Raw genomic sequence first — 23,171 nt, forward strand, 5'->3', positions numbered from 1 at the left:
GCCTGTAAAAACAGGATGGGTCAGAGATAGTAAAGAAAGCTTTTAGCACTGGGCTCTTGGTGATACTTTGTTATACTTGCTGTCTGAGTTGCAGAAACAGCTTTTTCTGTGTTGAATTAAATCGCCAAGGGGGCAGCTTTCAAAGAGACTCAAGTGAAACTGGCTTTGATGGATGAGAAGGGCATGCTTAGATCTGAGCCTCTCCTCTCTATTGTGCACAATTCTAACTGTCGCCTCCAGGCTAGTGAGAAAGGTGGCAGATGCTGGGCCTGTAGTACGAGATGCCTTTGATGGCTAAAGACTCTGGTACCTGCTGAACTAACCTCACAGTGCTGGAAGGATCCAGTCAAGTGCACAGAGAGGAAACAGGCTACCGAGCCCCATACTCACCCTTTATTAGGTTTCAATACAACAACCTTCAGTCTAGTCACTCACGCCTTATCCACCCCCATGGGCAGAGCTGCCTTTTCACCAGTAGGTGGCAGCAGAGGGTTTGTGGAAAGAAAGGACAACCATCAGCGAGTTTATGGCTGTCAATCATAGGGCTTGCTTTCTGAATCAGGAAAAATGCATTTGATTCTAATTAGATCTTAAGATGGGGGTCCTTAGCCATTATATGGCTCCCCTTTACACCGGCATAGGAGAATGACAGGGTGTTCAGAGCTGAAGGACCCTAGGAATTAGTTCAATGGTTCTCAGGCAGGATGCAGGGAGCTTCCAAAAATACCAATGCTTGGGTCTACCCCTAGGGGGTTTGTTTGAAACACACATTGCACCCTCTAAGACAACGAAGACTTTTCACACAGTCATTTACACAACACCCTTTTTTTTGTGTGAGGAATCCAAAACAACATGGAAACATCTATCCAGCCTTATAGCCCTTAGACAAAGAAAAGAGAATGGAAGATAGATCTGTGTAGCAGGCTGAGTAGTGAGCCCTGAAATTCTAGTCTACTGTGACCTTGGAAACTCAACTTATATGATGTCTTCACAAATGTAAGTAGTTAATGTCACAAGAGATTAGGGTAGACTGTAATCCAATGACTAAGAGGAGAAGAGGACACACAGAGAATGGGGCTATGAGGAAGGCTAGGTGACCCTGGAGCTGGGGAGGAGGGCACTGTGCAGGTTTAAGAATGTCAAGAAACAAGGGCTGGAGAGATGGCTCAGTGGTTAAGAACACTGGCTGTTCTTTCAGAGAACCTGGGTTCAATGCCCAGCATCCACATGGTAGCTCACAACTGTACATAATTCCAGTTTAGGGGTTCAACACCCACATGCATGCATACATGCATGCATGCATCCATCCATCCATCCAAAACACTAATACACATAAAAAAATAATGACTTTGTTAGGTGAGCTGTGGTAGCACATGCCTTTAATTCTAACACTTGGGAGGCAGAGACAGATGGATCTCTGAGTTTGAGGCTAGCCTGGTCTATAGATTGAATTGCACCACATGTATACCACATGTCTGTCTGTCTAGTATCTATAGAGGCCAGAAGAGGGCACTAGATCCCCTAGAACTGGAGGTATAGTCATGAACTGCCATGTGGGTTCTGGGAATTGAACCCTGGTCTTTTGGAAGAGCAACCAGTGCTTTTTCTGGGGTGAGGGGGGGGATTGGAGACAGGGTATTTCTGTGTAAAAGCCCTGGTTATCCTGGACTTGATTTGCAGACCAGGCTGGCCTTAAATTAAAGGCTTGTGCCACCATGCCAGGTGCAGCCAGTGCTCTTAACTGCTGAGCTATCTCTCCATCCCCTATTTTGTAAAAATTATTCTAGGGTCCTTAAGCACACCTCCACTTGTACATCAGAGAGCAGGGAGGAAATGTGTATAAATGAAGTCGAGTTCACCAGGCCCCAGGAATGGAATATTCATGTGCATGTTCACGGAATGGGATGTTCGTGAGCATGGACTGTTCACCGGTTCTAGCTGGGCATAATTTCACCATGTGATCCCTGCAGGTTCTGGGCCTGGAAGACATCAAGTTCCTCCCAGCATCAGTGGCTTCCTCCCCGACATTTCATTCTCAAGAGCTGGAGAACCTTAGGAGCCAAGAAAACACTGGCTTCTTATGCCTGAGAAGGGGACAGAAAGAGACCCAGAAAGAGAAGCAGTATGGTGCCAGAGGAACTGGGACATAGAGGCAAAGAAAGGAAAATAGCAGCCCCCCCATAGATGGCTTCAGAGGAGCTGGCTTCAAAGAAGGTGGGAGTCAAACTGGGCTGCAAGGCCACTGCAGCCAGGATGTTACAAGAAAAGTCCTTTGCCCGCAGCCCCGGTTCTAATCTTGCGTAACAGTAGAATGTTAACTCCCATGAGTGCCCACCTAATCCAGACAGACTGGTTGCTTCTTAACATCACCCTTATTTCAAGAATAGCTGTCACCTGTGAGTGTGCTGGCACACATGCAGGGGCACTCCCCCCGCCCCAACTTTTAAAAAAATTTTTAGTCAAGGCTCATTACAAAGCTTTGGCTAACCTGGAACTTGCTAGGCTATGCAGATCAGGTTGGTCTTGACGTCACAGAGATCTGCCCACCTTTGCCTCCTGAGCGCTGGAATCAAATGTGTGCCACTGTGTCTGTGCCCTGGCCCCCTCCCCAGTTCTTCCATGTGTCTTAAAAACATTCTTTAGTCAAATGATTTAAACAGTAGAGCACTTTGGGCTAAGAGCTGTATTTTGCTTTCTTAAGTCTCAGCTCCCCACAGTGTAAGCTTGTGAGAAACAGGAAAGGAGTTTTAGTTCAGAGCTTCCATCCTGAGGAGCTGTGAGCCTTTTCTTTGTATTTGCTCTCACAAAAACCCACCGGGCACGCGAGTAGTACCTGGGGGTGCTGGGAATCCAGCTCCATCTGGAGAGGGAGTGGAGAAGCCTCTGATTCCAATCATCACCACCCCCGCCCCTGAACCCCTGGGGCAGCCCATGCTGGCTTAAGCAAGCAATGGTTGGGGAGACCCAACTGATGGAGTGGGGTCGGTCACCTCCCAGCCAAAGGCTCCTGTGAATTTTCTAAGACCCCTGCGACCTAATTTGTTGAGTGTTTGGCTTCGTATTCTCTCAGGCTTTCCTCATACATAATGGCATGGCAGCTGTTAATTCAATCATTCCCACTTCTTTGCCACCCTTCTTCTTATGATCAAAGAGTACCATTAATGTCCCCAAACACACTGAATAATCAAGCTGTCCACGGGCTGCCTGGCAGTGCACTAATCTCCAATAACGGCAAGGCAAAAAGAAAAAGGAAAGAAAGAAAGGAAGAGAGAAAGAAAGAAAGAAAGAAAAATAGATGGCTTAACTGTTTCTTTTCCTTACATGAGCTATTTTTGCACTTCAAACAGCCATTTTGCAGAAGTGCTTTCACAGATAAAGATTGTGTGTTATTGAGAGGGCGCCAATGTGGCAAGCACAGAGTATACCTCAGGGAGTGAGTAACGGAAGAAAGCACCGTTGGGTGGCAGCCATCCTTTAGACTTCTCTGTTATTAAAAATGCAATCCCTTCATCTCTCGCTTACAAGCCATTCCCTAGGAGCGATGAAAGGACACTCTCTCCCCGTTCATTTCCCAGTGGGAATGGCATTTTGTTGTTCCCCCTTCCTGGCAACATGAAATTGCATTCTACCTCAGGCAAAGCCTGCCTTGGGATCTGAGGCAACAGCGAGGGTGACAGGCAGCGCTGGCTTCCCAATGGCAGAAGTGCCCATTTCCCATCAGCGCAGTGTACTCAGTTCTGTTGTATTCTCTTCAATACCCCAATCTGTGGCTCATCAACTGAGCATTCAATAGGAACCAACTTTGGTCACCGGATAAAGCCATTTTAAAACAACATCTCCCTTGATTTGAATATTTGCAAATGAACCAGAAAGCCTGGGGCTGTACAGTGGGAAGGTGAGGGCCTCTGGAAAGCAGTGTGGGAGGAAGCATCGGTGGGACCTGAATTAGATGCTTGGATATGGATGATGAAATGGTCAGCCATTTAAAAAATTTTCAGTTGAAATTACAGAGAAAAGTCACAAGGCCGCCCTAGCCCACAGGCACAAGTTTGGGTGGATTCCTAAAAGGAAATTTCATGTTCTCTGATATGCACAAACCAATGTGGTTGAAATCTGCACATTTCACAGGGAATATAAATTAAATACTTAGTGGATCAGTTAGACACAAAGTGGATTAGGATAACACCACTAAGAAAGAATCCTTGCCTCTTCAAGGGAAAAACCGCACAAGAGGCATCTGACTACACTGGGTGAGCCAGAGACGAGATGTCATCACAGAAGCTTCAAGGGCCATTCAGTTAAAGACGGCTGGGATAAAAGATGGCTGGTATCCAGAGCTTTTGAATTAGGTCAGGGAGAAATGAGAGAAATTGTCCAGGCCAAACTGGATGTTCTTTCTTATCATTCTTTTTTTTTTTTTTTTTTTTTTTGGGTTTTGAGACAAGGTTTCTCTGTGTAGCCTTGGCTGTCCTCGAACTCACAGCGATCCGCCCGCCTCTGCCACCCGAGTGCTGGGATTAAAGGTGTGCACCACCACGCCCGGCTTTATCATTCTTCCACCATGTTGAGGCGGATGAAAAACCACTAAAGGGTGGGTAATGAGTTGAGTCTTTGCAGTTGTTGGACAACATTCATCATCATCATCACCATCATCACCATCATCATCACCATCATCACCATCATCACCATCATCATCACCACCATCACCATCATCACCATCACCATCATCACCATCATCATCATCATCATCATCATCATCATCATCATCATCACCATCATCATCATCATCATCATCATCATATATCCAGCAAGAGAACATACACAGAACCACAAATTAATGGTGCTGAAGGTTCTAGATGTATTGCCCTAAAGCTGAAGTGAAGCGGAAGGGTGGAGGAGGTAAGGAAACTGCAGAGAACAACAGGACAGCTGAGAACCGCGCCGCAGCTTCTTTGGAAAGCCACTCTCATATAACTCCCTGTGATGCGGAAATCATCAGCCTGTTGGAGTTGCATGGGGGTGGTGGGGTGGGGGGTAGGGGGGTGGGGGAGGGCCTTAGAGAGCATTCAATATCCCATGTACTAGACGAGAAAACTAAAGCCCAAAGAGAGTGATGACGCAAGGTCGGTGATCAAGGAGAAGAAGCAGAGACAGGCACTGACACCCGGTGCCCAGTTCGCTTTAATTTACAACTCATCTGGCTTTGCAACAGGGCAAGAGAATAGCTTCAACAACCTAGAAAAGCTCTGCCAGGGTGGGGGCAGCCCAAGCTGGTTTAAGCAAGGAATGACTAGAGAGACCCAACTGAGGCAGAAGTCATTCAGGAGATTTGTCCTCTGGTTATATTTGCTGAACTTCTATTAACCTACCAATTCTTGCCAGTGTTCTAGCAGACTATGGGGCAACAGCTTGGGAAGACCCACCTGACTTTGTAGAAGGGACAGGAGGCAATTCTTTCTCTAAAAACCCCCAAGCATGCCTGGCTTTACCGCCCCGGATCCATTTGCAAACAGGGAGGCGAGAAGAATGGAAGAAAGTCACTCACTAAATAGACATCCAGCACAGAGGCGTTGTCATCCTGCATTTCCAGAGTGTTTGGCTCAGCAGTCAGGTAGATGGTCCCTTCTTCCAAGGTGAAGGTCGAACTGGAAGGTAACCCTTTGCTGGAAAAGCAAAGATGAATAAATGATGAGTTGGGGGCCTGCAGAACAGCCCCAAGGTCGTGGATCCCCGGCTGTGCTGAGCGCTCATATCCTTACATTCCCTACTTTACAAAATGGCCCCGGGAGCAGCCCTTCTGCTTTCCAACCCTCCCTTCCTCCCCGCATTCCCGCCCCCTCTTCCTTTTCTTCCTGTTTTGGAGCCTGAAAAGCCCATTGGCTTCTGTGGTTTTGATGCTTGACAGTACATCAGAGTCTCCGGAGGGCTGGTCCCAGTGCAACTTCTTGGACCCTTCCATTGCCGACTCCATGAATTGCATTTCTGACCAATGGATGGATACATGAGTGGAGCACAGCAGCCAGAGTGAAAAATAAACCTCTCAAAATCAGAGACAGCCAGAGGCTTCTAGATTCACAGAACCCAGGGTTCACAAGACATGGAAGCCACAAAACCTCTGCAAACACCACAAACTGTCACATATGTAAGGGGAGGAAGAAAGAGGCTGTGGTAGTGATGCTCACACTGGGCTGGTGCCAGGACCACAGCTGGAATAAAGGACACCACACGGACTCTGCTACTGTTTACTCTATGAGGAGCCCCTATGTGGACGCTCTAGGGAAACAATAAAAGCTTGGACAACACAAGTAGCTGGCATTGTGTTTTTTAGTATTTATTATAATTTGTTCATATTACATTCCAATTGTTAAACCCTTGCTCTTATCTTCCCATTCCCACACTCTTTCTCCCTTCTGCCCTAGTCCCCTCCCTTATACCTCTGACAGGGGGTGCCCTCCTCCCCCACTGTCTGACCACAGCATATCAGGTCTCGTCTGGATAGCCTGCCTCCCCTTCTTCTGTGTGCCCGCAGGGCCTCCCCGCCTGTTGTGGTCTTTTTTTGTTTTTGTTTTTTCAAGACAGGGTCTCTCTGTGTTAGCCTTGGCTGTCCTGAACTCACTTTGTAGACCAGGCTGGCCTCGAACTCACAGCGATCCACCTGCCTCTGCCTCCCGAGTGCTGGGATTAAAGGTGTGTGCCATCACCTGTTATGGTCTTATAACTGGTATTAACTAATGAAGGAGCTGATCTGATTTTCAAATTGTTTTTTGTTTGTTTGTTTTGGTTTTTGAGACAGGGTCTCTCTATGTAGTCTGGCTGTACTGAGACTCACTATGTAGACTCATAGAGATCATTTGCCTCTTGCTCCTGAGCGCTGGTCTGTCTTGACACTATTTAAACTGGTTATCAGCCAGGGATGCACAACTATCCCTGTGCGTCCAAAATAAAAGTGACACTTTTAAGCAGCAGAAGTTCCCTGTGGTTTTCAAGGACAGACGCTGGAAAACAAGAAGGCAAGAGGGTGACACTGGTGTTGGGACTGTGGGTGATGGTCTGGCCACCATTCAAGTGTAAGGAATTCCAGCTGTGGTCTTCCTAGGCAACATGTATGAATATGTAAGTATCTGTCAACTGCCACCTAAAAAACAATAAAAAGTAGCCGGGTGTGGTGGCACAAGAGAGAAACCTTGTACCGAAAAACAAAACAAACAACAAAAAAGTGAGAAATGTAATTATGAAGTATAAAGAGATAATGCAAGAATAAGCCACAACTTAAGTTAATGTATCCATAGCCTACAGCAAATTGTTTCAGCCCTTAAAGATGCTCCACACAGGAAAAAAAAAAAAAAAAAAAAAAAAAAAAAAAAAAAAAAAAAAAAAAAAAAAAAGAAGAAGATACGTTTCCCCAAAGGAATTCACCCAAACACTATGGAGTAAGAGAATGTCTTGTTCTTGCTTTTTTTTTTTTTTTTTAAACTGCACTGTTGATTTCCCAGGCGCCCATCTATTTGTAATCAATTTATAGTGTCTCAGCCTGTAAATTTCCAAGGTTCTGTTTTAGGAGTCACTTGTAACTGAGGGCCTCTCTCTTGGGAGAAAGGCGCTCAGAATCTAGTAACAGGGTCAGAGTGCCCACCACATACCAGACTAACAGAGGGAAGGTCCATTTTAAGAGAGATGCTACGTGACTGGGTTTAAGAGCCTGGCAGCCTGCCTGGGTTCTGAACCATCAGTTCTGCCAGCATTCCCTCTGCGTAGACTTTCTGAGGCCTGAGTTGTCCAATGGGCAATGTGCGGCACAGGAAGCTGCCTCTGTATGGTTCTGTTTTTGGCTCACAGAAGCCCGGGAGGTCCAGATAGACCCTGCCACTCTGCTCTCATAGATGTGCTGAAGGGGACCTCATGTCCTCGTGGTCCCTCTGGCACGGACATTCATGGTATTTTCATGCCACCGGGGCTGCTGTCTGCCCGGCGACATCAGTTTGGCTATACACAGAGCAATAGCCTGGCTGGACTGTTGAAACTGTCCAATAATTTCGAAGCCCGGAACACTGTTCGTTGACCTAATGAGTGTTTCTACAGCCCATTCTCATGGGCACATGTGTTCAGGGAACAGAAGGAACTAGTCCTACTTTCGTCTTTTAAAAGCCACCTTTTCACTGCCTCGGTTAAAAAAGAAACATGGAGTCCCATACCACATGGTCCATGTAAGTTAGGGTGAGAAGCTGTTGCTGCAGCCCATATTCCCTCCTCTGCCAGGAAGTTCCTCTCAGCATTTCTCTTTTTAGCTGTTCTGGTGAAATTATTTTAGATTTATTTCTATTTTCTGTGTATGGGTGGTTTGTTTATGTGTGCCTGGTGCCCTCGAAGGTCAAAAGAGGGCATCAGTTTCACTGGAACTGGAGTTACAGTTGTGGGCTGCCATGTGGGTGCTGGGAATCTGCAGGAGCAACAAGTGCTCATAAGCCCTGCCAAGCTCCCCAGCCCCCTTCATATCTTTTGATGAACCTTGGAGTAAAAGACTCTCAACCCAGGCACCCATTGACTCCCTAGGGAGAATGAATATCTTATCTATTGCTAGTTCTTTCCCAACCCCCTTGCCATACATATAATTCTGTAACTACAAATTATATTTAACTGTCTTAATTCCACCATCCACACATCACATACCCATTAGCGTCCCATATTACTTCACCTTTGCCTTTTCTTCCTTCATCTCCCTTCTCTTACTTTGTATTAGACACATTAAAAAAAAAAACCTGCATCCACTTCATGACGGCTGCTAGCACGTTCTATCATACAATAACTAGAATTTTCTTGTTTCCTCCATGAGTTGCCTCCCAAATTAGAAAATCGATACACACAGCTTATACTATTGAGGCTAGGTAAATACAGTTTAATGCTGGGTCAATGGCGAGTTAGCATTATATTTTTTTTGTCTCTGGGATCAACGCCATGATTGCTGGGCTATACCAAGAAAAACGTCCCTGGCGTCAAGGTTACAAGGCTCAGTGGAGTCTCTGGCTCCCTCCTCACGCTTGCTGAAATTCATGCCACATTTTAGGCTGCCCCATGCTATAAAGTTTTTGTCTTTTAAAGCTGACTGTGCTAGGGAAAAAAAAAAAAAAAAAAACCCGAAGGGTTTCCAGAGAGATGGCAGAAGCTGAGCCAAAGCCCTGCTTCTGCGATGGCCTGCTATGATGCAGGGCAAGTCATCATTTGGGCACAGAACCCTGCCATCGCACAGCATCATCCAAGGAACCAAGCTCCACTATGTGGATAAGAAAAAAGGCCAACTGGAGGGAAGGCTTTTCATTACCGACACAGGGCAGCGGCGGCAGCAGCAGCAGCAGCAGCAGCAGCAGCAGCAGCAGCAGCAGCAGCAGCATCTTTTCAGTTCTGGAATCATGCCTTGCCCTTTGATGAGGTCTCTTTGCATGGATGGATTTATCACAAGTGCTAGGAGAGGACGCCCCTTTTGGTATTTGAAGTCTTGCTACTGGAACGCAACCAGTAACAATGTGGCTAGAGAGCTCGCCTTGCAGGGAAAACCACAAACCCAGCTGGGACTCACTTGGTGGATGCAAAACCTCATCGAGTCCTAGAGTCAGTCATAGGCAGCTTTCATTCCCACAATGCCCAGCTGGGAAGCAGAGGTCAAAATGCTACCTCCAGCCCTATTGTGAAAGGGGAGGGGAGAGGCTATTGCTTTTCTCAGGAACTGGCACCAGACTTCCCATTTACAGCCTGGGAGATGTCACTGTGCAGTAGGCTCATGTCCCTCCACGCCAGAATCCGCTCTGTGAAAGACCCAGAAACACGAGAAACTTTGACTGCAGTTGCAGCATTGATACTGGCAGCGCCGGCACTCCTAACCACGTCCGACTCTGGGAGCATGGCCTTTCGGAGAGTTCCTGTCTTTTCTCCTCTGCAGTCAGGAGCATGGCTGCTGTGCTTCCTGGGCTCCACTTCTGCTTTTAGGCTCGCAGATTGAGTGTTTCCAGCCAGAGTGCAGAGCAAGGGGGAATCTCAAGTACTGATTGATGGCGGCCTGTGGCTGAAGAGCTTAGCATAACCTCCTTGTGTACGGGGCATAAAGCCTGCTGCAGAAACAGCACTAACAAAAGAGAATGAAACAGAGAGGTTTTGCTGCTTAGAGAGCTGGCCTCAGAATTTAGAGTTCGGGTGGTAACCTACAGGGAACCTCACCATCTTGTTCTCATTTGTCTTTCTAGCAGCCCAGCCCAAAAGCTGGTGGTTATTTACAGGGTTAAGATAATGTTACACATTATTAATGATAACTTTGTTAAGGCTGAGCCTCTTGCTATGTATTTTGTACCTTTCAGCCTTAAGCCTACACTGTTTAAACATAGGTCACCTGGATTTAAACCCAGGCCCAACTCTGGAGCAACAATAAATATAGTCTGTCTCAAAGCCCTCCAGTCTCTGCTGAGAATCAGCCCATCTCCTAACCTCGTGTTTCTCAGAGTCTGAATCCCACTGATAATGGTTCAGTTAATAAGCAAGAGAAAGACAAGTGACAAATCTTTCTGAGTGACAGCTTCATTATTTGGCTTTGTCAAAAGGAGCAGGAATAGATGATTTTTTTTTTTTTTGAAAATATTAAGAATTGAACCCAGGGTTTCAAGCAGGTAAGATAAGCATTCTACCACTGGACTGTTATGATACTCACCCAGGATGGGTATATAGATGTTAAAAAACGTTTAATCCCACACTTTTTTTTAATAATTTATGCACCATTTATTAATTTTTATGTTGATAGGAATATAGGCTGGCTGCTTCTAGTTTCCCGCTATTACATTAGTGCATTAAGCACATATGCTAGGTATCTCTAAGGTACATAATGGCTTTTTGTTTTGAGACAGGGTTTCTTTTTTTTTTTTTTTTTGCAGTTCATATTGGCTTTTTTAAAATTAATTTATTCATATTACATCTCGATTGTTAGCCCTTCCCCTGTTTCCTCCCATTCTTCCCTCCCTCCCATTTCTCCCCTTCTCCCCTCCCCTATGTCTGTGACTGAGGGAGACCTCCTACCCTATATATGCTCTCAGAATATCAAGTCTCTTCTTGGTAACTAGCTATCCTTCTTCTGAGTGCCACCAGGTCTCCCCATCTGGGGGACATGGTCAGAAAAGGGGCACCAGAGTTCATGTGAGAGTCAGATCTCACCCTCCACTCAACGGTGGAGAGTATCATGTTCGTCGGCTAGGTCTTGGTAGGGGTTCGAAGCTTACTGCCTATATTCTCCTTGGCTGGTGCCTTAGTTTGAGGAGGATCCAGATCTGTCTGTCATAAAGTTCTTCTTGTAGGTTTCCAGGACCCTGTGGGTCCTACTATTTCCTCTTTCTTCCATGCTACTCTTGCCTAAAGTCTCAATTGGATATCCTCTCCTCTGACCCACTTTCTTGGTAAGTAAAGATTTTCATGGTACGTATCCCTTGGACTAGTGTTTTGATATAAGTGAGTATATACTGTTTGTCTCTTTTTGCTTCTGGGTGAACTCACTCATTATGATAATTTCTCAGAAAAATGGGAATAGGGCTTCCTCAAGACCCAGCCATCCCACTCCTTGGAATATACCCAGAAAATGCCCTACCACATAACAGGGACATATGCTCAACCATGTTCATAGCTGCTCTATACATAATAGCCAGAACATGGAAACAGCCTAAGTGTCCCTCAGTAGAAGAATGGACTAAGAAACTGTGGTATATTTACACGATGGAATACTACTCAGCTATTAAAAACGAGGAATTCCCGAAATTTGTGGACAAATGGATTGATCTAGAAATTAGCATAATAATACCACACTTTTAATCTCAACACTTAGGAGGCAGAGGCAGGTGGATTGCCTGGTTTGAGGCCAGTCTGCTCTACAGAGTGAGTTCCAGGACAGCCAGGCTACACAGAGAAACTTTGTCTCAAAAAAACCAAACCCCACCCAACCCAACCCATCAACCAACCAACCAACCAACCAAAAACCCTCAAGAACAAAACCTAAAAAAACCCTGACAGCCTTATCTTATATGACACAAAACCATTACTTGAGATAGATTATGGAAGAGATACAAAAGTGAAAATGATCAAGCTCCCTCAAAACAGACAGACAGACAGACTGCAGTGTTAATTTTATGACCTTGCAGTGAGGGAGGGAGAAGCTAAAGGGACCTTCTTGAGGAGCAGGGTGATAGCGCCCCACCTTGGCCTTTCATGGCTGCCTGAGAAAGTAGGCATGCTTGTCACCGTTCACTGAGTGATTTGCAATCAACCCCTACTGAAATTATATTTCAGTAGTGAACTATCATCATTAAAAAACAGCTTCTACTTTTCTATTTACAAAACCATAACCTATTCAAATATATATTGATAGACTACTCCATACCAGGTATTATATTAAAAGCAAAAAGTAAAGCATGGTGGCACACGCCTTTAATCCCAGCACTCGGGAGGCAGAGGCAGGTGGATCGCTGTGAGTTTGAGGCCAGCCTGGTCTACAAAGTGAGTCCAGGACAGCCAAGGATATACAGAGAAACCCTGTCTTGAAAAATCAACAAAACAAAACAAAACAAAACTGGGGAACAAAACACCTAACCCAAAATAGTTGGGAAGCAAGTACTTACATATAACATATAAAATGCAAAACATCCTTACATCACCCAACCAGTCCAAGAACAACAACAAGAAACCAAAATGTATACTCGCTTATTAAATTAATTTCCATCACATTTCGCAACTCTGATTGGTATCTGCTGTCCAGGAAAGTGTGTTCTTCCTAATGCTCAGATGTGCCCCCTGACCAGATGTCTGGTCTTGACAGACAATCTATTTGAGTGGCTCCCAGAGTGGAGCCTTGAAAGAGCCTGAAAAACGTGCCGTAAACACCCCTGGAAGGGTGGCATTCCCTGCAAACAAACTTGACTGCCCTCTCCCGCTAGAAATAAGATGCAAAGGACTGGGAGCAATGGCATCCCTGGCTCACAGGAGCAGTGTGGTGCATGGAAGAAGGAAACAGACCAAGAGTCTGGATAGGCTCTGGTGCCTGTGGTTCTGCGGGGCAGAGTATGCCATATTTGAATAAGAACTGAATCACCCTGGATCCAAGCTCGCCTCCTCTGTAGAAACTAGAAGTATGGATTTGATGAAGTCCCTTTGGCTCTCCAATAACTGATTCTTAGCCTTAGGTTCTTTCCTCACAAAGTATAAGACTGAAGTGGTCCGTTAGAAATACAACACGTTGAGTTGGGGATGCCTTTTCTTGGCCAAACAGAAGAAATAGATAAAAGTTTAAGATAAAGTGAGCAAGAAGTGGGTTCCCAAGCTAGGCACCCTGCCCCCCACCACGTGGCAGTTTGCAGCTTGCTTCTCTGTCATCTCTAACACTTCCCACTATCAACCCAGAACAAGCACGCTTTCTTCTGAGATAATGCTGATGTGCCTCCCTAACTTTGCATGTTGCAGTCTTAGCCCAGCGTGCCTCAGAACGGGACCTTATATGGACACAGGGCTGCTGCAGATATCATTTGTTGAGATGAGGTCACAGAGGTAGCTGTACCCTGTTCTAACATGACCTGTGTTGTTATCCAAGTGAGAAATTCGTGACACCACAAAGAAAACTTCGTGTGGAGATAAAAGCAAAGAGCTATTTCCCAGGAATGCTGAAGCTTGCCAACACACCCCCAGAAGCCACACGAAAACCAAAGACAAAAGCCAGGATAAGTTTGTCCACAGTCTTCAGAAGCAAGGGGTCACTAGTGCCTTTATCAGGGACTTTGGGTTTGCAGAACTGAGAGATGACACATTTCTGTCATGTTACTACCACCCAGTCAGTGGTACTTTATATGGCAGCCTTGCACATGAGTTACAGTGGGTCAAATGGTTAATGTGAATCCTGGCCTCAGCAAATGGAAGGGTACACTAACCCTCCCTCCTTTCCGGTGACTCACAGCACCATTTGGGAGAAAAAGAACATCTTTCTTCTCCTTTCGAGACAGGGCCTCACTATGTCACTATGTAGCCTTGACTGGCTTGGAACATACTAAGTAGCCTTGGGTAGCCTTGAACTCACAGAGATCCACTTGCTCCTGTATCTATCTACCTTTTGAATGCCTGGATTAAAAGCATGTGCCAACATGCCTGGATGGAAAAGAACCTCTTATTGGTAGGAGTTCATATATGAAAGAAAACATAATCTTTTAAAGAAATCTATAGTGTAGCTGGGTACAGTGGTGCATTCGGGGAGGTGGCGGCAGTGGATCTCTGTGAGTTGGAGGCCAGCCTGGTCTACAAAGCAAGTCAAGGACAGCCAAGGCTAAACAGAAAAACCCTGTCTCAAAACAAAAACAAAAACAAACAAATAAAAAAAGAAAAAATTTTTGTACTCTAATAAAAAAGCAGAAGTGGGTTATCTGGGAGAAGGAATCAAAAAAAAAGGGAAGGCAAGGAAATGGGTGAGGGCAGTGGAAGAGAGTGAATAAAAATGATATTTGGTGATGCATAGTGTGAAAATACTATAAAAATTACTTTATACACTAACCAAATAAATTAATAAAAAAAGGTATTTTTACATACCTTAAAAAGTATAATTCCTACCCCTTATTAAATGCTGTATTTCCTGTTCTTAAAAATGTAAGCCTTTTATTTAGTAAAACGTAACAAAAACTTTTATTTTTATTTTTTGTGCTTATGCCTTAGATTTCAGACTTTAATTGTATGATGAGATGTCCATACTCCACAGAGGGGCCATTATTTAGTTACTCGATAATAATTGCAAAAGCTGCTGGAGAAAATAATATGAGAACAGATTAGAAGGGCAGCCTGGCTCTCACACACACGTGCTTTGCAATTATGACGGTTCACCGCTACTGGAATACCACATGCAGGACCAGGTTTTACTGAGCCCGTTAGCATCAAAGAGGAGCAAAATGACAGGAGGGTTTCTCATGCATGGCTTGTCCAACATCACACTAATTATGGGCTCCAGCTTGAATAATGGGCAAATATCACGGTAACCGCTGGTCTCCAAGGTACATGTCAACACTGTGTCCTGAATCATTAGGGACATAAACCGTTTAGGGGGAAATAAATTGAACAGAGCTCTAGTGGCCACAAAAGGAGGCACCTGCCTAGATCCCTCACAGCAGAGATGATCTGGCACTGTGGACTGTGCTAGGAAGAGCTGAGAACTTATTCTGGTTTCTGAATTGCGGGTGAACGTTAATAATCTCTGGTTGTAGCTCTTTATAGCTCAAAGTGTTAGGTGTGAGCTATGGACCAGAAGCAGGCACACTCGAATCAGTTCATTCCAGTTGCTTAAGGTCAGATTTGCAAACTTTAGTGTGCTTTAGAAAATGCCAACAGGCCTAGGGTACTGAGTTTTTAACAACTAGGTTTTGAAGAAAGTGGATCTAGAATCTTCTTTACTTTAAAACAGTGGTTCTCAACCTGTGGATCATGACCTTTTGAGGGGTGTCAAGGGACCCTTTCATAAGGGATCACTTAAGGCCATTGGAAAACACAGATATTTACATTACAACTCATAACAGTAGCAAATTTACAGTTATGAAGTAGTAACAAAATAATTTTATGGTTGAGTCACCACAGCATGAAGAACTGTATTAGGGCTCACAGCATTAGGAAGGCTGAGAGCTACTGCATTTAAGTGAGAGTGGCTGTGGTGGGTCTTTGATACTTCATGGCTTCTTCGTTTTTCTAACCTTTATCTTCCCTTCTTTCCTTTCACCCCTTCCCACTAGACAGGCAAGAAAAAAGGAGAGAAAGAAGAGAGAGAGAGAGAGAGAGAGAGAGAGAGAGAGAGAGAGAGAGAGAGAGAGAGAGAGAGAGAGAGAGAGAGAAAGAGAGAGAGAGAGAGAGAGAGAGAGAGAGAGAGAGAGAGAGAGAGAGAGAGATCCTTAAATCTAATTTCTTTCTTCTTGGGCACAACTTACTCCCTAGCCACATGTAGTCTGCCTACTCTGAGGAGCATTCAGTTCTCTGTATCTGAGTCTGATCCCCTTAATTTGTGTGTGACATTGGCAATGAAGCAGCCATAGCTACAGTGTACTTCCCAGTTAAAACGGCAGATAATCAACAAAACAATAAGCCTACAGCCGGGCGTGATGGTGCACGCCGGTAATCCCAGCACTAGCGAGGCTGAGGCAGGCAGATCACTGTGAGTTCAAGGCTAGCCTGGTCTACAAAGTGAGCCCAGGACAGCCAGGGCTATTACACAGAGAAACACTGTCTCAAAAATCCAACACAAACAAACAAACAAAAACCAAAAATTAATAAACCTAGCTCTGAGTGCTTGTCAATTGCCATAGCATAAACACTTTAAATTTAATCTCTCAATGTGATATCATTGAATGCTAGGAAGAAATACACAGTAGCCCACCACCATTCCATTGTATTTCTACTATATAGACACATAATCTCCAAAGTACAGTAGGAACGGAGCAAGAGATTAACTTTGAGTGCTACCTTCTAAAACCACAACTCACTAAATGAAAGTCCCTGTCATTTTAATGACTAATAATGGCAGAGCTTAATAGCTGTCACACTGAAACACTTGACAGTTGATTCGCATAAGTCAGAGGAAGAAAGAATCAACACACCATGGCAGGAAAGGCAAAAGAAACTATCGGGAGCCAGCTTCACTATGGGCTGTTGAAGTCGCTGCTTCCATTGGAAAAATTACAGCTACTAGCAAAATAATGAAACATGGGGGGGGGGGGATATCAGTCAGAGAGCCAAAGATCCTGGTGGGATCCCAGAACAGTGACAAAGGGCATCCAAATCCATAGGCTCATATGGGAATTGTTTAACAGGTGCTAAAGACGTGACTGAGTGAAGACAATTCACTCACAATATTTTGAGTTATGAAAAAAAGTCACAGCTTGCTTTTTTTCAGCTCTTAAAAACTTGAACTTTAAAAATTTGTCTCTACACACAGGATATAATGTATCTGAGGAAATAACCCCCACAGCATTTTGATGAACAACAAACATCTATCTTCGCGTTAACGACCTACTTTGTCTTAGCAACACTTCCTCCCGCTGAGGGAGGGATGACCTCAAACAGCTCCTCTTAGTGCAATACTGCTGTCTAGGACGATTTACCGATTGCGAAGAGCAGCCCAGCCCTCCTGCGTAATCGTGAGCGCTTAGGTTACAAGCACATAATGAATAAGCGTCCAGAAGCCTTGGCAAGGGGCCTGGGCCTGACAACTTGTAATTAACCCTAGCTGTAATTCTACATGACACAGTTCCAGAGGGGGGCGGGGTGTGTGTGTGTGGCGTGGAAACAATTCCAGGGAAAACACATGTTCCTTCGAGCAGCTTAGGTGGTTGGTTAATGATTTCTGAGAGTTGGCAGCACTTCTTACAGCACAGGAGCCTGATCGACAGATCAGTCTCTGCATTCCAGGTTCCTTCTGCCTCTGTCTATTATGTGGAGTAAGTGATGCCACTTTCTTTTCTTTTCTTTCTGTCTGTCTGTCTTTCTTGACCAGGTTTCTCTGTGTTATCCTGGCTATCCTGGACTCACTTTGTAAACCAGGCTGGCCTCAAACTCAGAATGATTCTCTTGCCTCAGCCTCCCCAAGTGCTAGGATTACAGGCATGCGCCACTGCACCTGGCAAGTAATGCCACTTTTTTTGTTTGTTTGTTTTTCGAGACAGGGTTTCTCTGTGTAGCCTTGGCTGTCCTGGACTCTCTTTATAGACCAGGCCGGCCTTGAACTCACAGCAATCGGCCTGCCTCTGTCTCCCGAGTGCTGGGATTAAAGGCTTACACCACCGCTCTTGGCAAATAATGCCACTTTTATTCACCCAAGTTTCCTATTTTTCCCCCTGAGACAGGGTTTTCTCTGTGTAGCTCTTGGCTGTCCTGGAACTCACTCTGAAGACCAGGCTGTCCTCGAACTCACAGAGATCCCCCTCCTCTGCCTCCCAAATGCTGGGATCAAAGTGGTGAGCCACCATGTGTGGCTTAGTTTCCTAATCTTAAAAGTAAGAGCAGTGGGTGAAGTAGTTGCTGTTTCCTTAAAACGAGGAAACGAACGTCTACAAGCAGATGAGGTTCGCGTCCTGTGAGCTTCAAGAGTTGAATGGAAGTATTTTCGGTGTTGTGTCCCTGAGGGTCTCTAAGACACACCCCCAGTTGTCAGTGGCGCACCCCCCCTCCCCCGTTCTTCTGAACAAACATTGACCCTGTTTCTTTGCACATGTATATCTGACTTTCTCTCAGACACATGTCATCAGCCTTCCTGACAGAAGTTTGTTTCTTTCTGAGAACAAAGCTGTCTCTACCTGCATATCATAAGGCAGTTCCTGGAAAGGACAGCAGTGCAAAGTGCAGGGTGGGCTCAGGCGCAAAGATCTGAGAATGGTGACGCGTCGAGCAGCAGGTGTTGCAGGCCGAGCATTTAGGCCACTGAGCACTGGTCTGCATTCTAGCAATTTCTTACACATGACTTGTTTTCAAATTCTGATTCTAGATTTAGTTTCTCCCTCCCTCTCTCTCTCTCTCTCTCTCTCTCTCCCCCTTCATCCCATCTCTCTCTCAAATACAAGCTCTTTCTAGCATTGTTTAATTTAAAAACATCGTACAGTTCTAAGCATTCCCGCGGCCGAGATTAAAGAACAGTAATTACCACCCCCTGGAGTGATAACTTCTCCTCCTGGACTTCTAAGCCTGACACTTTACATTCACTATTAAATTTACAATTTTAACAACCTGTCAGGGTAGGTGTTATTATAACTGTTTCACAGAAGAAACACACACACACACACACACACAAAAAAAAAAAAAAAAAAAAAAAAAAAGCTGTGTGCAAAGTCAGCGGTATCTGAGCTCCGGCTTGACTGGCTACTGCATAAAGGCGGCCTATCCGGGGAATCTTGGGATGTCATGGAACCTTGCCTGTCACGGTTTTGAATGAGCAAAAGTTTTAGAGAGATTGAGAATGAGGCCCCCAGATCTCACCAGTAAAGTCTCACAGAGCATAGGTGAGAGCTGGGATGAGGGTGGGGGAGGATACAACAGCTGATGCACACCTTCCTCTGAGAGATCCTAACCCTGCCACCCAGTATGTCTGTTAATGCTAAGCTTAAACAAAGCGTGCTAAGACATCACTTGTTAGAGACACATGGACAAGAATCAGGAGATGCTACGCATGACAATACAACTATCTTTTATTGTGGAAATCCCAGCGGATGTACGCCTACTATTGGCAGCTAGAGGGAAGTAGGGACTTTTTCTTACACTTCGTCCTCCCCCCCCCCCTGACTTCCCCCCCCCAAAAAAAAACCAGGGCCTTTTTGATCTCACCTCAAGTCTGGAAGCTAGGAAGTTTGAGTTACGAGTTATGAAGCTGAACATAGCTAATTTATAGGGGTTAGATTCCAAAGCAGGTGAAGATACAATCCAGCCAGGTATGGTGGAGCACACCTTTAATCCCAGCACTTGGGAGGCAGAGGCAGGTGGATCTCTGTGAGTTTGAGGCCAGTCTGGTCTACAAAGCGACTCCAGGATAGTCAAGGCTACACAGAGAAAGCTTGTCCTGAAATCCACATCCCCCGCCCCCCCCCACCCCCGCAAAAAAAAGAAAAGATATAATCCATGCCACTCAATCACAGTAAAATCACGATATAATCCATGCCACTCAATCACAGTGAAATCACGATATAATCCATGCCACTCAATCACAGTGAAATCACGATATAATCCATGCCACTCAATCACAGTGAAATCACGATATAATCCATGCCACTCAGGCACAGTGAAATCACGATATAATCCATGCCACTCAATCACAGTGAAATCACCTGCAAAAGGACTCATAATACTCAACAGGTGATTTGTCCCCTATGTAAACAGTTGGTATATCCAATTTCTCCTTATTCCAAGTTTCAAGCAGCAGGTTTAAAATTTTTTATTTATTGATTTATTCATTCATTTATTTAGAGATAAGGGTTTCTTTCTCTTAGTAGCCCCAGCTCTCTTGGAACTCACTCTGTAGACAACACTGACCTTGAACACATAGAGATCTGCCTGCCTCTGCCTCCTGGGTGCTGGGATTAAAGGTGTATACAATCATATGCAGCAGTTTAAAAAAATTAAATAACTTGTTTAGTGTGTGTGCGAGCATGCACCACTTTCTAGAGTTGGTTCTTTCTCATCTCTGTGCAGGTCCCTAGGATTGAAAGCAGGTAATCAGGCTTGGTGGCAACTGTCTTTTACCTATCCAGCTGTCTTGTTGGCTCTCGTGGCTCTCACCCTCTTCTCTGCTCCTTCCCTTCCCCCTCCCCCTCCCCTGTTTTTCATAGAAGGCTACCTACCCACCCCAGCTCATCAAGTCACACCAGGACTGAGCATATCTTCTTCCCCTGTGACCTGGCAGCATGGGTCATGGACACTGAAGAGGACACCTTCTAACTAGACAGGACTCTTAGTGGAGGGAGAGGAACACCAACCCACCCACAAAAACTTCAACCCCAAATATACCCTGCCTGTAAGATGTGCAGGGTTAAAGATAGAGGAGAGATTGGCCCAACCTGAGACCCACCCCATGGGAGACAGCCAACCCCTGACACTATTAACAATACTCATCTACGCCCACACACAGGAGCCTAGCATAGCTGTCCTCTAAGAGGCTCCTCTCAGTAATGGACACAAACAGATACGGAGACTTACAGTCAAACACAGGGCGAAGCATGGGGAGTCTTGTGGAAATGTGGACCTAGAAGTAACAGGAGCTCCACAAGAAGACCAACAGAACAAACTCACCAGGGCCCAAGGGGGACTTGCAGAGACTGAAGTACCAACCAAGGACCGTGTATAGACTGGACCTAGGTCCCCTACACAGATGTAGCCAATAGACAGCTCAGGCTTCATGTGGGTGCCCTAGTATGGGGAGCAGGGGCTGTCTCTAACTGCTTTTTGAAGAGGCAGTTTTAAAGCATGACTGCCCGCATACACAGTATGACGGAATGTTCCTGGTCTGCATGGGTGTGGTTCAGTGGAGGTTCTCAAAACACCACGTGACATGGGAGGGGCTAACTCCTTTTTAAACACAAAATCCATGCTGGGTGTGGTGTGCATGCCGTAAGTCCTAGCACACAGGAGGCAGAGGCAGGTAGATGTCTATGAGCTGGAGACTAGCCTGGTCTACAACGTGAGTCCAGGACAGTCAGGGCTCTGTTACAAAGAGAAATCCTGTCTCAAAACCAAATAAGGAACAAAACAAAACAAAACAAAACAAAACAACCAAAACCAAAAACTCCACACCACATTCAGATTTTTGTCAATTTTCTCTTTTCTATCCCATTCAGGATACAACACAGCATTTAGTCAACATCTCTCTTTGGCCTCTTATGAGCTGTGATGTTTGTTAGAACTTTAAAAATTTTTTAAAAGTGACCTTGACACTTTAAAAGGGCATCTTGTGGAATGTCCTTCAATTTGGGTTTTGCTTCTATTTGGACAGTAATCATGAGTTGTTGAGAGGAAGATGACAAAGGCTAATTTCAACCTTCGGTCACCGATGCTGTTATGCGTGATGGCTTTGCCAAGGAAGTACATATGATGCTCCAAGACCTTAAAGTCACCCTTCTTCCTGCGCTGCATTACTCAGCAGTGAGCTGCGGAGTGCAGCTTGCAGTCTGGGGATAAAGGATGATGTTGGTCTTCCTGCAGCAGCAGACAGTCTATACAGAACTCTTGCAGCTTTCTTGGGTGGGCGATTTCTCCCTCCTCCCTCACTTATTTAACCACAAAGCACTCACATGCTTGTGTGTATGCATGTGAGAGGTGGGTCCCTGGTAGCCTCGTAGGCCAGACGAGGACACTGGTCCCTGGAATTGGAGTTACTGGCAGTTATGAGCTGCCTGAAGTGGGTACAAAGATCCATAGCCATGTCCTTTGCAAGAGTAGCAAGTGATTTCTCCTGCCCTTTAACTGCCCCTCCCAGACAGGGTTTCTCTGTGTAGCTTTGTCTGTCCTGGACCTGCTTTGTAGACCAGACTGTCCTCAAACTCACCCAGATCCCCCTGCCTCTACCTCCCTGAGTGCTAGGATTACAGGCATGTGCTATTGCACCCAGCTTCTTTTTTAAAAATCAAAGAGCAGAAACTTTCTTTTTTTTTTTTTTTGTTTCACTTTATAGTTAATTCAAAAATGTAATAATTACATAATGCTGCATCACCAGTCTATACAGAACTCTTGCAGCTTCACTTACGGGAGAAAAATCTCTATTCCTCTTGTATGCTAGGGATCTGGAAACGAGTTTCCTAAGTTGTTCTTAGTCTGTGAAAGGGTTGGGCTTGTAGAACTGTGTTGTCCGGAGTAAACTGGACCAGGCATGAGCTTTTCCAGGGGTGTTGCATTAGTTACTGTTGTCACCGCTGTAACACAACACCTGATAAAAAGCTACTTACGGGAGGATTTATTTCGGTTCATGGTTTCATGGTAGGAGAATGCAGGGCATGCTGGGCTCCTTGTCTGGGACTGGGAGCTTGCAGCAGAGCACATTATTTCTCTCAAGATCAGGGAGTAGAGCTGGGACAGGAAGTGGGACTGGGTTATAGATATCAAGGCCCATTCACTAACACCTACTTCCTCTTGATGTCCCCCCTCCCAAACCACCCCCCCCCCCCGCCACCTGCTAAAGCTCTGCAACTTCACAACAGTTCCACCAGATGGTACCCAAGTGTTCACATCCATGCGCCTCTGGGGACCAGTGCACACTCAAAATCCATTGCATACTAAAAAGTCCATTGCAACTCAAAATCCATTGCACACTCAAAATTCACTGCATGCTCAAAGGTTCCTTTCGGCCTATCTTTACCTTATACTTTCAAATTATATGACAGTGTCTGCCAAGCTGGGCCAGTGATGACAATGCTTCTTGGTTGGAATTCAGGGGTAGTGTAGAAAGAATGTGGAGGTGTCCACCTCAGGGAAAAGCAAGAGTTCTAGGTGTTCTTAGAACCCTGCTAACGTGCATAGTGCCCAGCATGTAGCATGGTTGAACACTGGCTATTTCTGGAATATTCTAGGTTGTCCCAATTCTGTTCATTAGAGTTTTTCTCATCTCATCTTAACACTAGCCATTTTTTCCTCCTTTTTGTGAATGCAACAGTTTATGTACATGTGTG

The 23,171-nt window shown here is 45.2% G+C and overlaps 1 protein-coding gene across 1 annotated transcript in view; it reads right to left on the minus strand.

The window, feature by feature from the left end:
• Positions 1 to 23,171, minus strand: part of Pip5k1b (phosphatidylinositol-4-phosphate 5-kinase type 1 beta) — a 146,110-nt gene that overhangs the window by 5,983 nt on the left and 116,956 nt on the right. Inside the window, exon 13 of the mRNA XM_051146270.1 lies at positions 5,546 to 5,663. Within this exon, the coding sequence (XP_051002227.1) occupies positions 5,546 to 5,663 (118 nt within the window). The remainder of the gene's footprint in view (positions 1 to 5,545; positions 5,664 to 23,171) is intronic.

This window comes from Acomys russatus, chromosome 5 (assembly GCF_903995435.1).
Source record: "Acomys russatus chromosome 5, mAcoRus1.1, whole genome shotgun sequence".
NCBI lineage: Eukaryota > Metazoa > Chordata > Mammalia > Rodentia > Muridae > Acomys > Acomys russatus.